The 16,926-nt window shown below is 41.7% G+C and overlaps 1 protein-coding gene across 4 annotated transcripts in view; it reads right to left on the bottom strand.

Moving 5' to 3' along the window:
- Window positions 1-1,313: 1,313 nt before the first annotated feature.
- Window positions 1,314-16,926, bottom strand: part of XPO7 (exportin 7) — a 91,172-nt gene continuing 75,559 nt past the window's right edge. For all 4 annotated transcript variants that reach the window (XM_072719425.1, XM_072719426.1, XM_026007965.2 and 1 more), the window contains exons 17-28: window positions 16,494-16,557; window positions 15,971-16,079; window positions 14,887-14,993; window positions 12,270-12,358; window positions 11,442-11,549; window positions 9,439-9,521; window positions 9,023-9,237; window positions 8,410-8,548; window positions 6,479-6,639; window positions 4,893-4,991; window positions 3,879-4,006; window positions 1,314-2,931 (exon numbers count right to left, since the gene is read on the bottom strand). In XM_072719425.1, coding sequence (XP_072575526.1) covers window positions 2,838-2,931; window positions 3,879-4,006; window positions 4,893-4,991; window positions 6,479-6,639; window positions 8,410-8,548; window positions 9,023-9,237; window positions 9,439-9,521; window positions 11,442-11,549; window positions 12,270-12,358; window positions 14,887-14,993; window positions 15,971-16,079; window positions 16,494-16,557 — 1,396 coding nt within the window. In that variant the 3' untranslated portion in view covers window positions 1,314-2,837. The remainder of the gene's footprint in view (window positions 2,932-3,878; window positions 4,007-4,892; window positions 4,992-6,478; window positions 6,640-8,409; window positions 8,549-9,022; window positions 9,238-9,438; window positions 9,522-11,441; window positions 11,550-12,269; window positions 12,359-14,886; window positions 14,994-15,970; window positions 16,080-16,493; window positions 16,558-16,926) is intronic.

Below are 16,926 nucleotides of genomic sequence, written 5' to 3'. Positions count from 1 at the left end.
TGGGACTTGATCCCGGGACTCCAGGATCCTACCCTGGGCCAAAGGCAGATGCCAAACCGCTGAGCCACCCAGGGAGCCCCTCGAAAGCTGTTTTTTTATCTTATTCACCACAGAATTAGAATGCCAGGTCACTGGGGCATGTGACTGGAATGCTTTGCATATTAATGAAGCCTGACCATTTTATATTTCTCTTAGGCTTAGAGATAGACTAAGATGAATCAATTCTATTTGCCTTCTAGCTATGAGAATAGAAATTTTTGCCTTCAAAATAACTTAGGACCAAGACAGTCCTGAGAAAACAGAAACAGCAAACGAAAGTAGCAGGACATCTAGCTAAGGTGGACAAGAGTGGCAGCTGGTCTGTCAGTGGAGCATCGGTGGAGCTGGGGTCATGATCTCGTGGGTCTCGGGATCTAGCTGAGCCCTGTGTGGGCTGTGCTCAGCAGGGAGTCTACAGGAGGGTGGTTCTTGTCCTCTGCCTCTCCCCGCACTTACACTCTATAAAGTGAATAAGAAAATCTTTTTTTTTTTTTAAGTACCGCTCTAGAGCCTGGGATTCATTGGCTATAAATCTATATTAAGGGACAGATACAGATACAATGTTCCTGGTAATGAAGTTCTCATACCTAGGAACTACAAAGTATGGGGACGAGAAATAGTCATTAACTATGGTGTTCTTCATTGGTAATTCTGGCCCATTAGGGTAGTATAAGGAAAGTAGCATAGGGGGAAAAAAAAAACCAGATCCTTGAACTTGTCAGGGTTTCAGGAATGAAGCCCAGCCCACATAAGAGGAGCAGATGTCAGAACATTAACAAAGGGGCACCTGGGTGACTCAGTCAGGTTCAGGTTATGATCTCAGGGTCCCAGGATTGAGCCCTGAGCTGCACTCCGAGCTCAGTGGGGAGTCTGCTTGTCTCCCTCTCCCTCTGCCCTTCCCCCTGCTCCCCTGTACAACGCTCTCTTAAATAAAAAAATTTTAAAAAAGAACATTAACAAAACTGGGCTTTCTATGATTATTACTTCTCTGTTGGTTGCCATGTTATTACCTAGTAGAGGTAGAGTGGCTTCACTTTTATAGCTGTGGACAGGAGCATGGATATCTATCTATAGTATAATCTGCCTCAAATAAAACAATCATATTTTTAAAAGAAATTGAGTCAAATTTAATTGAATGAGAAGCTAATTTTACAAGGGTGAGAGGCATCGGTCATCCACTGGCTTTTTTAAGAATGCATGTTTCAGACATTTTTTGTGTGTTTAGAGTGAGACATGGCCCTATAGACACACTAGACTTGATCGCTGAAGCCGGGTCAGTAGAAACCATTGAAGTTTATTGGCGGTCACAATGCTTACACTGTATGCAGCAAACACCCTTACAAGTCTATCCGCAACCTGATCACGCAAGAAAGGATTCACCACACAGTCGCCAGAGGAGAAGGAAAAAAAAAAATTAACAGGCTTGTTTTGGGGGGTAAAGGAGAGAAATAAAGATAAAACCTAATTGATGAGTGTCCCATGGGCAAGAGCTGAACTAGAGATGCGTACAACTAGCAGCAGCAATTGTGGAAAAAGTACAAGGCAAATAGCTTTCTCCATTAATTTTCTTCTGTAGGTTAATTTTTTTTTAATATTCAAAACATTTATTATGGTTTTCATTTTATAAAAATGTATATTTTTAAAGGGTTGGGAGATTGTTAAATACTTCATGCTAGGCAGACCTTGTTATTAAGAACCCCTCCACTGTAGTAACTTCCTCCAGTTCATACATTCACAAGTGCAGGGTACATATATAAATATCCACGCGCACACATCCACACACACTGCCTCAAGGGCTGGGGAAGACTCAAAGTTATTGGCCACACAACTGGGCCTCTGGTGGACTCATCCAAATGGCTCACCAGGAGAGCAACTGGCTCAATTCCTTCTCTCCGGTCTCTCCCTTTAACAGAGACCGAGAACCCGAAGTCATAGAGTTACATCCGACTTATAAAAGCAAGAGGCATCTGTCTGAGGATGAGGATAAGCAAAGTGGGAAAAAGGATGAAGCTAAGAACACCAAACACTTTTAGCTGGAGTTGTCTGTCACTGCAAGAGGTCAAGGGACCTAGGGCAGAATCTATGGTTGAAGGGGAAGGATGGTGCTCCGCATGGCTTAGAGTTCCTAATAACAAGGGTAATACAGTAACAGGAAGTGATAATTTGGGGGGCAAGGGAAGGGCAATAAGAAAAAATATACATTTGGAATTTTTACCTTTTTTTTTTTTTTTTTTTTGCCTCTCTACACTGTGTCACTAAATATATCTCTGCACGTTCACACATCCTCGTCCAGTAAAGCTTCAGGCCACCAGAATACACATTTTTTCCTCACTCGCATACATAACCCCTCACATCAGCATTGGTGCACTAGACTCTGTAAAAATTTTTCAGTCACACTTTTTGTTTTTAAACTTGAGTCAATATAAACCTTGTTCAAAATGTTATGAAAAAATGTACATGTTTATACAAGGCAGGTTGTGGCAGGACACCGGGGGTTCCCCGCCCCCCCGCCCCCTGGGGTGGCCCCAGGAGGAGGGGCTGGAGTCTCACACATTTGTGTCTCTATCTCCTCCCACCACCCTTCCCACCCAACCCCCCAGGAACCAGCAGCGCCCTGCCCCCTAGTGAGTGCACTCACACCCCTATTCCCTGGGGAAGTAGCCAGTTGACTTTGCCAGTTTCCCCACACCCCTGGAGGAGGGAGCCAGGGTCAGCCAGGCCCTCTCCCTTGTAATTGTTTGCCCCTCTGGGCCAGACCAAAGGGACGCTGCTCTGTACAGGTAGAGTCCAAGGAGGTGTCAGCTCATCATGTCATTGCTATTCACGCCATAAGTGGAATTCTTCATCGAGTCGTTGACTTCTCGACGGAATGCCGACAGGTTCTGGGTGAACCTGCAGAGGGGATGCATGTAGGTTGGGGGAGGAGGGTGGGAGGGAAAGGTCTCCGCCTAAAATATTTCTGGCAGAGAAGTGGCTACTGAGAGGCAGAATATATGAATCTGCTTCTAAGGTCAGTTAACCTTAGTCTTCAGACCCTAGTGGAAAGCTGGGCTAGTTGTGCATACCTTTCTACCTGACAACCTTGTGGCAGACCCAGAGATCTGGTCAAATCTGGGCTTTGAGGGCCATCTCCGGCTCAGGCGTCTCACAGAGGTGGGAAGTAATCCTCCCAAAGTGAGGACATGAAGAGAAGGAAGTGGTCTCAGGGCTTAGTGCCAGGATGTGCGGTAGCTGCGCATGGCTACTGAACACTAGAAATGTGCTCGGTGCAGTTGAAGAACTCAGCCAAATAAAATGAGGTTAAAATTCAGTTCCCCAATTGTACCTTAATTTTAAATTAAAGTGCCAAATTTCAAATTAATTAAATACAATTTAAAAATTAATTCACAAAAGCCTGATACCCAATTCAGTTGACAGCCAGACAACTTCTAAGTGTATACAGGAATCTATTTTGTCAACTGTATTATTTTATGAAGTCTTAGTATTTCAAATGAATATTTAGCATCCTAGCTGGGATGCCCTGTTAAGTGTACAATACACAGGATCTTGAAGACTTAGTACAATAAAAAAGAAATGTTAAAATTCTCAATTTTTAAATATGGATCACACATTGACATGATAATCTGCATATATTAAATGCAATGTATTAAAATGAATTTTGTCTGTTTCTTTTTACCTTTTTTAAAATGTGGCTACTAAAACATTTAAAGTTACTTATGTGGCCTGTTCTATTGGACAGCACTGCTGTAAGATGGCCTCTAAAAGACTCTTAAGGAGTCTCCTGTTTCGATGACTTGAGAAATGGCCTAGGACTTCTCAGTAGGGCCCTCTACACTCACCTGTCTCTGTTTTTCGTAAGAAGATTTCGCTCGATGCCTTCCATCAGGTTTTCGAAACACAGATGCATAGCCTGCTGCTTCTCTGGTGGCTGGCTGTTCACGATACTGTTCCTTAGGTCAGAAAAATACTGCAGGGCAGAGTGAGACATAGTAAGGAGAGGAGATGGGGATTAGCTCTCCCTCATCTGCAGGGCTGAAAGGATGTTCTTCTCTAAGACACAGAATTATCTACCAAATGGGGTACCTTTTTTGAATCTAGTAAGTATTTGCAAGATAATGTACCTTATCTTACTTGAAAATCAAGAGTTTTAAGTGTAAATACTCTAAGGGTCACCTGATCTAGGTTCTTCTTCTTTTTTTTTTTTTAAGGATTTTATTTTTCAAGTAATTTCTACACCCTAAGTGGGGCTTGAACCTACAACTGACTGTGAGATCAACAGTCACATGCTCTACCAGCCAAGCCTGCTAGGTGCCCTGATCCAGGTTATTTTTATAGAAACCTCTAGACTTCCTTATGTATGTCTGTGGTAGAGCTGGAACTAGAATTTAGGTCATAGGTGGTCTGCCCTCTAGGTATATATATATATTTTTAAAGATTTTATTTATTTATTCATGAGAGACACAGAAAGGAGAGAGAGACAGGCACAGGGAGAGGGAGAAGCAGGCTCCATGGAGGGAGCCTGATGTGGGACTCGATCCTGGGTCTCCAAGATCACACCCTGGGCTAAAGGCGGCGCTAAACCGCTGAGCCACCGGGGCTGCCCCTGTATATTCTCTCCTAATAACACTTCCTCATCCTTTGTCTGAATTGCCACACATGCTGACTTCTAACAGTTCACTGATTATGTGCTGTTCAAAAATGAACAGTGCATACTCAGAAAGTGGGCTGTTTTCTCTCTGCTTCACCATTGTGGGGTGTTCCTATAATGTTTCTTACAGTGCCTTGGAAAATGACAGCCAAACGCGTGTCTATCCATGCTTCTGGCTCTGGGCACCAGGGGTTAGCTCTCTTACCTTTTCATTAAGTAGTATCAAGCCAAGTAGGGGCCGAGACATAGACCACTGGTTCCTACAGTCTTCAAAGATGATGATGTTCAGCACCGTTGACAGCATCTGGAAATGGAGAATCTGAGGCAGTGATCTAGTGTGTAGCTACCCAAGACAGAATTATAGATTCTAAATGAAGAGTCTGTTGGGTTGAAGGCCTCTTCTGTCTAGGATAAGCCAGGCAAATAGTTTATGAAGCTTTATTTTAATCCTCTATTACAAGGTAAATTTTCTATGATATTTCCTGTCCTATTCTTTAAATTGGTTTGATAATTCCTTTAAAAATGGACCTTCCAAGTTCACCCTGATTTTTGTGGGGAATGGGATGGGTCAAACAATGATTACAGTAGGCAAAATCAATTTACACTACAGTTCCCAGGTACTTGTTTCAGAGGAGACAGTTTTATAACATTCTGAGGATATGATGCAAATATGAATTATTTCACGGTTTCTTTAGAGAACAAAACAGACAAAGATGAGATTGGTTAAAATTAATAGCTAAAAGCTAAATAATTCCATTGATCCCATTTCCTTATCGAGTTTTATCTAGTATATTTTTGCAAATCTTACTTCTGGAAAGATGCTTCACACAAATGGCAAACATATGGTTTGATCTCTGTGTGGTCAGTTATTTCCTTTTATCCTGCATGCTTTTAAAAAAAATTATTTATTTGTTCATGAGAGACAGAGAAAGAGGCAGAGACACAGGCAGAGGGAGAACCAAGCTCCATCGGGCAGGGAGCCCTATGTGGGACTCGATCCTGGGACTCCAGGATCATGCTCTGAGCCAAAGGCAGATCTTAGCCACTGAGCTACCCAGGCATTCCCCACCCCCGTTTTAAAAAAATACTTATTTACTTATTTATGAGACATACACAGTGAGGCAGAGACATAGGCAGAGGGAGAAGCAGGCTCCCCATGGGGAGCCCAATGTAAGACTTGATCCCAGGACCCGGGATCACACTCTGAGCCCAAAAGCAGATGCTCAACCACTGAGCCACCCAGGCGCCCCTTATCCTGCATTCTTGTTCCCATTTTGCAAATGGGAGTACAAACTTTACAGCAATGGGTGAACACAGTCATTGTTGTAGGAGGATGGTCCAAGGCGTAGAGGCTTGTATGATACTTGGAAAAACAATTAAGAACTTTTTTTTCCTTCTTCAGTTTTTTTTCTTTTTTTCTTTTTAAAAAATATTTTATTTATTTATTCATGAGAAACACAGAGACAGAGAGAGACACAGGCAGAGGGAGAAGCAGGCTCCATGCAGGGAGCCCAACGTGGGACTTGATCCTGGAGCTCCAGGATCACACCCTGGGCTGAATGCGGTGCTAAACCACTGAGCCACCTGGGCTGTCCATCCTTCTTCAGGTTTTAAATATCTGATAATTACTCACCAAACTCAAAATCCATGGCAATTTTAAGGCATAAATTTCACTTCAGCAGCACTGGGCTGGTGAGGTGTTAGACTCCTCATTTTGCTTGGCTTCTCCTCTCTGAGAGGTTCTTCAATGCAAGACACCCTACATCACCTCCCAATGCTCATGTTCCTTACCTGCTGGATCATCTCTGGATGCTGCTGCATGATATGCAGAAAACGGTCACTCTCCTGGTTTAGGGGTGTCGTCCTCTTCTTGGTGCTCCGTGACAGTTGCTTAAAGAGGTATGTCACGATGTGGTCCAGGCAGGAGCAGCAGCCTGTGCATACCATGGTGTCTAAAAGAATGAGGGGCAGGGGTGGATTAGAGCAGGGATGGAACGGCTGATGGCGACATGGGCAACTAAGGGACTGCCCTCAGCTGAGATCCTTTAGAGGAAGAGGTACCCCAGCAGCCTGGGGACTGTCCCAGTTCAGTCAAGGCCTGTGCTTGGGTGCTTCCTGTTGACCTCTCACCTTCATCATATAGCAAGGTCCAATTCTAAGCTTGAAAGTGACCATGTGGTAATAGACAATATAAATTAGTAGTATCGACATTACTGACTCAATGTGATATGGATATAGGTCTTCTGCTTCATAAAAAATGACAAATAATTTACAACCAGCAAGTATTTCTACTGTGCCAAATATTGTGTTAAGGATTTTTCAGGTATTATCTCCAATTTATCCTCCTGAGAACTCCAGGAGGTAGGTGTTCCATTTTACAAATGAATAAACCAAAGTTTGGAGAGGTTATGTGATTTGCCTCCAGATCACACTGCTAATAACTGGACAAGCTGTGATGGGAATCCAAGAAGTCTGAGTTACTGGAGGAAGATCATTAAACCTAGCTTCCTACTGCCTAACAACATTTACAATTTGTTAGAGATACTGTATTCCTTATCATCGAAGCACTTTGCGGGGAGTGTGGAGGGCACATAGGGAGCTGCAGACTCATCTCTGCATTTTACAGAAGGGGACACTGCAGCCTGACTTGTGGACAGAACTCTGACAAGGTAAGGCACAGGCCAGAGGACTAAGGGATAAACCATTAAAGAGTCAACCATTCCGTTTCTGTTTGTGCAGATGTCCCTCCATTTTCAAGAAGCTATCAAACAGCTTTCCAAAGCAGTGTCGGATACCTTGGCTGGACTGTCCTAGGAATGGCTCTACACCCTGCTGGAAGTAAATGCCTGTCAAAGAAGGGGCGTGGAGGTGTAACCCACCACAGTAGGCAATTCTGTGTGTACTTGCAATACATTGTGATTATTTTACAGTTGACTTAATCTTCCTATTTAGGTTTGGTGTAGCCTAACACAAAAAAATGGTTTTTATTCTCTGAACACATGCATACCTACTAAGACTCCTTGAAGGTAGCTCAGAAACAAAGGAGTTGACAGGAACCAGATGGAGGAGGATGAAAACTTGTGGAGCTGTGTGAGCACATTCCATAGCCTCCTTCCACTATCCTCAGGTAAGAATCCAATACTCTAAAAGGGCTTGAGGGCCCCTGTGTGATCTCCAGATTTGCCCCATCCACCTCTCTCCCCTGCTCCTCCGCACCAGTGTGCCAGCCACCTGGATTTCCCGACTCCTGCCCGCAGGTGCTAGTACTTGCTCTGCTGCTAGGAAGCCTCTTCACTAACCTGCTAACACCCGTTCAGCTTTTTGGCCTATACTTTGATATCAATGCCTTTGGCCAGCCTTGTTTGACTCCACCTCCTCAATACCAGGAGTTTAGGTATTCTTCCCAACAGCTAGCTCTCACAGGACACCCTCTGCATTCCTACTGTAGTGCATAAGTAGGTAAGTGCAGTAAATAGGCACTTATCTACATGTCTATTTCATCTAGCAGATAAAAAGCTCTGAAAGGATAGGGTGGTTATTAATTACTATATCCTTAGTGCCTAGCAGAGTGCTTGGTCCTTAGGATAGGGTCGCTAAATTTTTATGGATGAGAATGTATCCATGGGTCATACATATACCCCAAAGCAGTAACCCTTTTGGACATGGGGGCAAAACTCTCCCTTTCTGTGAAGTGGTAAAAAGCAACCAATCTAGGTGCTCACCAAGTGCAGTAAGTCCTTCAGAAATGGAAGAGAGAATATACATGATGACATGAGGTTCCAGACTTGCAATAAAGTTCATGTGGTCCTGGGTCAGGACTTCCAGTAGTGAATAGTAAGACTGGCTGAGCTTGGGGTAGTCCTGTGGGAGAAGAGGAGGATAAAAGCTGAGGCACTGTTCACCTAAATATTCAGAGAGCAAGATCTTTTTTTTTTTTTTTTAGGATTGACTGATTTCAGACAGAGAGCAAGTGAACATGAACTGGAGGGGCAGAGGGAAAGGAGAGAGAATCTCAAGCAGACTCTCCACTAAGCATAAAACCTGATGTGGCTTGACTTACGACCCTGAGATCAGGGCCCAAGCCAAAACCAAGAGTCAGATGCTCAAGCAATTATGCCACCCAGGTGCTCCAACATGGAGAGCAAGATCCTAAATAAAATAGCTGACTGCCTTTCAGATGGGAAGACAAAAGAACTAGCTGGAGCTAGCTTACAGTTTCCCAGAGAAACATTCAATCATAGCGTCAGGCAAAATAACAAAAAAACAAAACCCCAAAACAAAAACATCTGATTGTGATGAGGGGCTTGGATCCTGTCAGTGAAGCTAAAGACTTACCAGGAGGTCACTGTGGGGAATAGAGAGGAGCAGCTTGATGAAGGTCTGTAGAGCATTGTCCAGCGCATCATCTCCATAGAGACGGAAGACTCCAAAATTGACGTAACTCCCACTGAGGGCAGCCTTCAGCATGGAGAAGCAGATGGAGATGCCCTTGAGCTTCAGTGCATAGACCTGATCCTTTGGGACCTCTCCTAGTGTCAGGATGCGATTGCCTGAGTAGACAGATATATGATATATACATTTATTCAACCACATTGTAACTGATAGTTTATGTCACCAACTCAACCCTCTATTCAAAGGCGCTCAGTGCCAGCTGCCTAACCTGGCTGTTGCCAGAGCTTGCCTACACTGCACACAGTGTGGTGACTGCACTGAAATTCACTCCCAAGGTTATGCTCCTCTAAGGCACTTACCATACATTGTTATCATCTTGCTGGTTTCTCTGAAGAGTAAGATGCCATTGGGGGAAGAGACATCAAATTGGAGTCGCTGAGACCTGAACAGAGAACACAGAAGCAGAGGAAGTCAGAGGCATGCTGCTGGAAGACCAGGGTACTTCAGGCTCTCATCTGAGTACTCTGGGTGATTCTTTTTGCACTAAGATGTACATAATTCCTAATGTAGATTAACCAAGTTAAAGATATTTAACCAGTGACAAAATTTCTGTCTTGAAGACTGACATGCCAGACTCAGGTTCTGCTTCTCAAATTAAAAACATTTAAAAGAAACAAAAGTGAGGTAGTAGACGAAATTACTCTCTTAAAATTCTCCATTTGATTAAGTTATGGCTTGTATGACAGTCATTTCTTGGTAGTAGTAAATCACGGCCCCTCAGATATCAGCCTACATTTACCTTCACAGGTTCAGTGGCACCTGAGGGTACCAGGAGAAGGGACTGAGAATGCTACAAGAGAGAGTACATAAGGCAAGCATTTTAAACAATTTGAGTTTTGAGTTCCTGATTGTTCCTTCGACCAGAGAACCTCTTTGGTTTTCACCACCTTTTAATGATTTTCTAGATAGTCTTCTGAAGGACTCTAGTGGTTAAAGCCTCAAACCCAGGAGTCTTTCTTGATTCTTCTTTCCTTTCCTCCCCATCCTGGATCCATTAAGGTCTAGCTCTACAACATGCCCCGAATCTATCCACTTCCTATATGGTTCTTCTGCATCCACTCTTGCCCCTCTATGGTCTCATTCTTTAGATAGTACGGGTATACTTTTAAGTAATGTAAACGAGGTCATTTTAATCCTGTGCTTAAAATACTTCAGCAGCTTCCCGCTATAATGAGAATGCACGCACTTTCCTCGTTACTGCTGTACTAAGTGTCTCCAGGGCTGGGCCTCTGCCCACCTGTTTGACTCCTCCTACTCTGGCCTCCCTCATTCACCATGCTCCAACAAGTGGCATTTTTCTGTCTCAAGTCCCAGTGAGCTCATCCCATCTCAGGACTTTTTTGCAGTTGTTTTCACTGTTTAGGATGCTCTTTCACCTTATTTTTGTAGGGCTACTAGAATCTTTCTTTCTTGTCATTCAGATCCTGGCTTAAACATCACCTTTTCTGAGAGGTCAGTTCTCTGACCCTCCTTCAATTCCTGTTATTAACTTTTGCATAGCACTTACCACTATCTGAAATGATTTTTCCATACTCGTTTTACTGTTTGTCTTTCCAAAATGTAACATCTAAGAGGGGAGAGGTTTTGTCTGGCACAACAGCTAGATAAGTGGCTGGCAGAGTAGATGCTCTCAAATATCTATTTTGTAAATGAGTAACTCTTGACTATGAGCCTCCTAGGAGAGAGACTACAGGCTCTATGAATATTACCTACCTCCTCAGTAAGGTAGTCTTAAAGGGAGTGCCATGGCAAGCACCTAAAATTCTAGTGAAGTCAAGGTAATGGATTTTTCTTTTCCTCCATCCCTAAATTCTTGGGCAAATTTAAAATTCAGTATTTTGGGAAGCCTGTCTTACTTTCTAAGTAAATCTTTACCCATCCAGCTGCAATTTGCCAAATAGACACCTTTCTTAAAATGGGGTATTTTAATGAATCTGGCATCACTCTTGTCTCTCTGAAATGTAGTGTATATGACACCAGTACTAAATGTTAACTTTTATATATGGGTGGGGAAATCAGAATATTGGTTGCCAGATTCACCTCTTGTAAGGATGAGTTATCTTGTGACTTTCCAGAGTCACTTATTTCCTACGAGCAGCTATGGCTTTGTGTGGCTGGGACACCCTTCTTTCAAACAAACAAAAATATATACACATTAACTTTTAGAGATGTTTTTCAAATTCTGATGGCAGTGAGTCTTATTATCTTCTACAATCTGCCCAAACATGAGATAAAATCTATTCTCCCAGAATTCTCTGATAAAAGGGCAGTTGTGTCCTTTGAAAATCTTCTTCCTGCTTACCTGTTATGAACTAATTCAGCCATCAGCTTGAGCACAGGTGTAGTGCAGGCTGGATCATGGTACCATAGCTCAATTGCCCGCTGAAGAATTGGCATGTAGGATGGATATCTGTAAGTGAAAAGCTAAGGAAGCATTCTAAATCCAGAAAGGTAGAGAATTGAAAATATTTTTCTGCACTGGGCAAGCACAAACTGTCAAATGGAAGTTCTCCAACTGCCTGTCTCTTGCTTGCTAATCTTGCAGTCTTTCTAACTGTAAGGTGCTAAGGTGACTGTGTGCTCCTGAAATTGTAATAGGCATCTAAAAATGCACTGTCATTTACATAATGACTTTCATCTGAAGAGCATCATGTATCTCATATTGTTATTTATTCTCTTTTCCCTTTTATGACATGAAAGGGAATCAGCTATTTCTGTTATATAACTACTGGATAAACAAAGGCACTCAGCTTTGAAAAGATTTGTTTAAGGTTATGAATTCAAGAAGGTTAGACTTTCCCATTCCTAGGAAAGCCGTCTTTTTTTTTTACTATATTGAGAGATCTCTTTTTCTGACTGTAGCAAACTTCACGTGCAGCAGTTCTGCAGGCATCTGTATCTGGGACCCAGAAGAGAAAGTGGGAAATGACCTCATTCATTGCCCATCCCTCTGACCCAAGCAGGCAGCGTTATGCCATCACACCACTGTGGAATGGCACCTTACAAGACACAGGACAGGCCTTTGGTGGCAACTCTTTGCCTTCGTTGCTGCCTCACTAATCCTCCCGCGCTCCCTTCCCTGATGACTCCACCACTTGCAGTGGCAAGCTCCTGGTCTGTATTAGGATACATCCACTCAAACAGCATCATGAAGCTGGTCTTGGCATTGAAGGCGAAAGCTATCCCTCTCAGGTCTCTTACGAGGCCAACCAGAGTTCGCTGTAGTAGAAGGCAAAAATATATTAAAATAGAAGAAAAACCAAATCTATAACAATTTGATGGGGATTTCACAAATGTGTAACCAAATTCTTCCATCACTCAACAAATACTCCTTCCCAGATATTCTGAACTGATCTCTTCCATACTAGGATAGAATCTTTTCACTTGGAAAATCAGTTTTGAAAACTTGCTATATACTAAAGAAAAAGCAATGGTTCCTGCTCCATCACAGCAAAAACAGAGGCTAATGAAGTTTTAAAATGTGATAACTCATATGTAGAAAGTAGAAAAGTAAAAAAGCTTGACTTAAGAAGAGTTAGAAAAAAAAAGAAAAAATGGCCAAAAAGTTCACACAAGAGGCAGAAGGACTATGTATCTTAAAGGTCTGGTACCACACCTTATTACAAAGGCATTAATATCATAGGAACTCAATTGCAGACCCTGCTGGAAGACATAGAAGCCTACATGTTACTTCCCCCTTTGCCTGGGGTGTCTGGAAATAAGACTGTGTCAATTCCTGGAGCTGTAAAGTACACTTTCATAGAAAAGACCATACCCTAAGAGCTCAGATACTATGGCTATAGTTACACTGCTAGGTGGCAAGAGGGCCACGGTTAAGATTGGTGCCATCAAGACTCCAAATCCACGGCAGCCTGGGTGGCTCAGCGGTTTAGTGCTGCCTTCAGCCCAGGGCCTGATCCTGGAGACCCGGGATTGAGTCCCACATCAGGCTCCCTGCATGGAGCCTACTTCTCCATCTGCCTCTTTCTCTCTCTCTCTCATATGAATAAATAAATAAAATCTTAAAAAAAAAAAAGACTCCAAATCCAATGAATGCTCTTTCTCAACAGAACTTTTACTTATCCTATGGGCCCTGAACGGCAGTAAGACTATTTTGAAAGGCTAATAATCATCAATAGGCTCAAGGCACGTTTCAGTGTCCTGACTCATTTGTCAAAAATTATTGCACTTCTGCTAACATAACAGCCCGCTTTAGGCGAAGTTCTGTTCCTAAACTGATAAATAAGTTGTTTTCAAGCCTAAGACGCAGTCACTTAAAAGACTTATTACATGATGTAACAAAGACATGGATAATGTTTGTAGTTCATGGCCCAAATGGTTCTTTTCATTAATTTTACTTGCTTTGGACTAAAGCAATGGGGAAAAGTGCTGCTAAACTAAAGTGATGAGGAAAAGGGTTACTACTCACTAATACCCCTCAATTATCCTTGGTATTGGTTGGTACTCTAGCTCAAGTAACTGATATGCTCCACACTAACCTCAGCTTTGAATAGTACCTATCTCAAGAGGAGAGAGAGCTGGATAAAGTGGTGTTGCTAACTTCCCTTGTGATTTGGAGACAGAAAACAAAGAGGCTTTCTAAAGATAAAACGGAATTTTAGAATATTAGGTAAAGCCTAGCATTTTGGGGGCAATACTTCTGGTTATCTGGTGACTGTAATTCAGCTTCAGTGTCATTATGAACACTGCAAAAATGTCCTACAAATATTAATAGTCTGGTGCTTCTGGTTTTTGTACAGAGACCTACAGATAAGGAGAGCAGGTGTGTGTGAAGATGAGGAGAGCAGAAATTAAGAAATGATAATTCTGAGAGCCAGAAATCAATAACTAAAGGTAACTTTAAAATTCCATATGTATGGAAATTCACAAACCCTTCTAAATGACTCCTGTCAAAGAAGAAATCTTAATGGAAATTAGATAATACAAAGAACTGAATTATAATGAAAACATTACATATAAAAAGTATAGACTCTGGAGGCTTAGATTACAAAAATGTTAATATACTTAATGTTATTCAACTATACGCCTAAAAATGGTTAAGCTGGTAAATTTTATGTTACGTGTTTTTTTATTAAAATAAAAAACCAAACAAAACCAAACAAAACCAAAACTGACCTGTGGAATAATATACCTAACAGGGACAGTAGTAGTTTTAAATGATTATATTAGGAAAGAAGGAGGGCTGAGAAGAAGTTAGGATAAAGGAAAAACCCCAAGGAAAATACATGAAAATAAACATAAGGAGTAGAAATAAATGAAATAGAAAATGCAGTTACAGAAAATTCAAACAAAGCAAAACAAAAATTATTATTTTTGTGAAGACTAATAAGATTAGCACAACTCTGGCAGAACTGATATAGAAAAACAGAGAAAGCACTAATAAGCAGTATTAAAAATGAAAAGGGAACATAACTAAAGATATAACAGAAATTAAAAAGGCAATAGGAAAACATATATAATAACTTTATGCTACTACATTTGAAAATTTAGACAAAAAATCCTAAGTGCTGAAGAACACACTTTAACATAAAAATTAAAGACTTTTATAAATAATCTCTACTGGTTCTTCTATTTCAAAATCCCAGGAGTCCAAAGAGATTAAATAAAAAGCAAAATCAGTGGAAAATGTATGGATGAGCACTATTTTCTGCAGTGCTAGCTAATCTAGTCTCTGTCAGGGGCTGCCTAAAAGCAGAAGCTGGTCTATCAGTGGGTGAAAGACTCACCTTTGCCTCTTGCTCGTTGAAACTATTAGTGCTAAACATCTGGGCCACAGCCTCAAACGCTGCTGTGAGTGGCAGCATGAACTGCTCATACTGATCTTCATCCTCTCCTGTAAGGGAAACAACCCTTATAAACTCCAATATAACAAAGTCAAAGCTGCATATGCAAGGGAAGTAAGATGGTATGAAAGGTGAACAGACCCAAGGACAATTCAAGGGGGCCCTTTTATCATCTCCACAGGAAATAGTAGTAATTTCAAGAGTGACATGTATATACAAAGATAATTTTTAAACTGAAAAAGGGCAGAAATCTTCAGTCCAGGGATGTCCATATTTTTTTCAGACACTGAACCACAAAACCATAGGTTCCTATGCGTACAAGATAGTGTATTTTTATTTACTTCTCCTTAAGTGAGAGCTAACACTCAGCTGAGAAAGGACTGAGTCTAGTGTATGAAACCTGACGAGACTCATACTTGAATCAGGTGCTTGTGGAGGCTCTCTTCATATTTCTCTTTTCACTGATCTTCCATAAACCTAAAAGGTTTTGTAATATTCTAGAGTAGGATTAAACTTAAATAGCTCAAAATGAGGATGAGAGCATTGAGTTTCAGTCATTAGTTGGATCCAAACTGCTAATACCACAACAGAGCTAGACAGGTTCTTTAGCCCTGTTGAGTTCACATGTACTAGTGAACTGGGGCATGGAAAGTTCTGCTGACTCTCTTAGGTGGCCTTCATTTGGGGTGGAGGGGTTATCTGGCCAAGGAGATGCGTTTAGGACTCTCCATTCTTGATGCTCTGAACTTTCAGAGGAGAAATATGAAGAGGTTTTTAAAACCACTGCACATAAAAAAATAAAACCACTGCACATCAGATGAAAACTGACACATACTGTTTTTCTCTTCCAGTTACAGGGATCATGAGGGCATGATGTGTTCTTGGTGAAATCAGTCTGTTATTTCAGATAGTTCTGTTACTGTTGAAACAACAGGGAAGACCTCCCCCACTCTAGTCTCCTACGCTCAAGTAAGAATTTAGGACAGTGCCAGACTACAGCACAAGCCTCTAGGATTTATTGCAGTACCTAGATCCACCATGAGGAGACGCCCAAGTGCTGTGTAGAAAGTAGTCCGACACCGCATGTCTGTCAGATTGGACTGATTGTTAATACCCAGAAATGAAAAGTGCTCGCTCTATTGAAAAAAAGAAGACAAGTTAAAAAGATAAAGACATGGGTCACAGGCAGAAGGCAAGCCAGGAACTTCAGAATTACTGAGCCTTTTCAAGCTAATGGCTGTATCGTCATTCTTGATTATGAGGGGGATTAAAAAATTTTTTTTGATTATTGTTGTTATCTCCAACTAATTTATCTTTGTATGAGTAGAAGTAGGCAGCATCATCAAAACTCAGATTATCTGGCTCCTGAAGAGCAGCTCAGATGCCAGTTAAGTACATTCTGGCAGGGTGAAGGGAGTCAGGGAGGGGTCTCTGGCTGAGAAGGGGAGGAGGAAGAGCATTATGAACCTCAGCTGAAAACATCTCCTTCATATGGCTGAGGAAGCGTGTGTGGCTGGCTAAAGGAGAACCAGGAAGAGGTGCTAACTCACCGTGTGATTGTTCAGCATGAACTGTACCGCACTAAGCTTCACTAGTTTCCTTACACTACTGTATGTGAAGACAAAGAAAGAAGGTCAAGGAAAGTGTGTACAAATGAAGAATCTTTAATGTAGAATGCAACTTTCTAGGATAAAGTAGTTTCTTTCTTATGAGTTCTATACCCAGATGATCTTATTTTCCTTAAACACTTGAATATAATACCTGCCAAATGAAAAAAAAGATGTGTTCTCTTCTAAGCAGTATTTAACCAATCAATGACAAAATTGACATAACAAACTCCTATCTGTAAGAAAAGAGATAAAACCCAGCAGTTTCCCCCAAGAATATTCTAGGGTAGCTTTTCTTGCTTCTAAGTGAATTAAGCCCTAAATCCCAGTCTAAGGCATGCATTGTGTGTGGTGAATCAAGTTCTTTCCTATGCAT

The sequence above is a fragment of the Vulpes vulpes genome, chromosome 9 (assembly GCF_048418805.1).
Source record: "Vulpes vulpes isolate BD-2025 chromosome 9, VulVul3, whole genome shotgun sequence".
NCBI lineage: Eukaryota > Metazoa > Chordata > Mammalia > Carnivora > Canidae > Vulpes > Vulpes vulpes.
The sequence above is the reverse complement of the archived record's forward strand: the minus strand, read 5'-3'. Positions and strand labels throughout refer to the sequence as shown.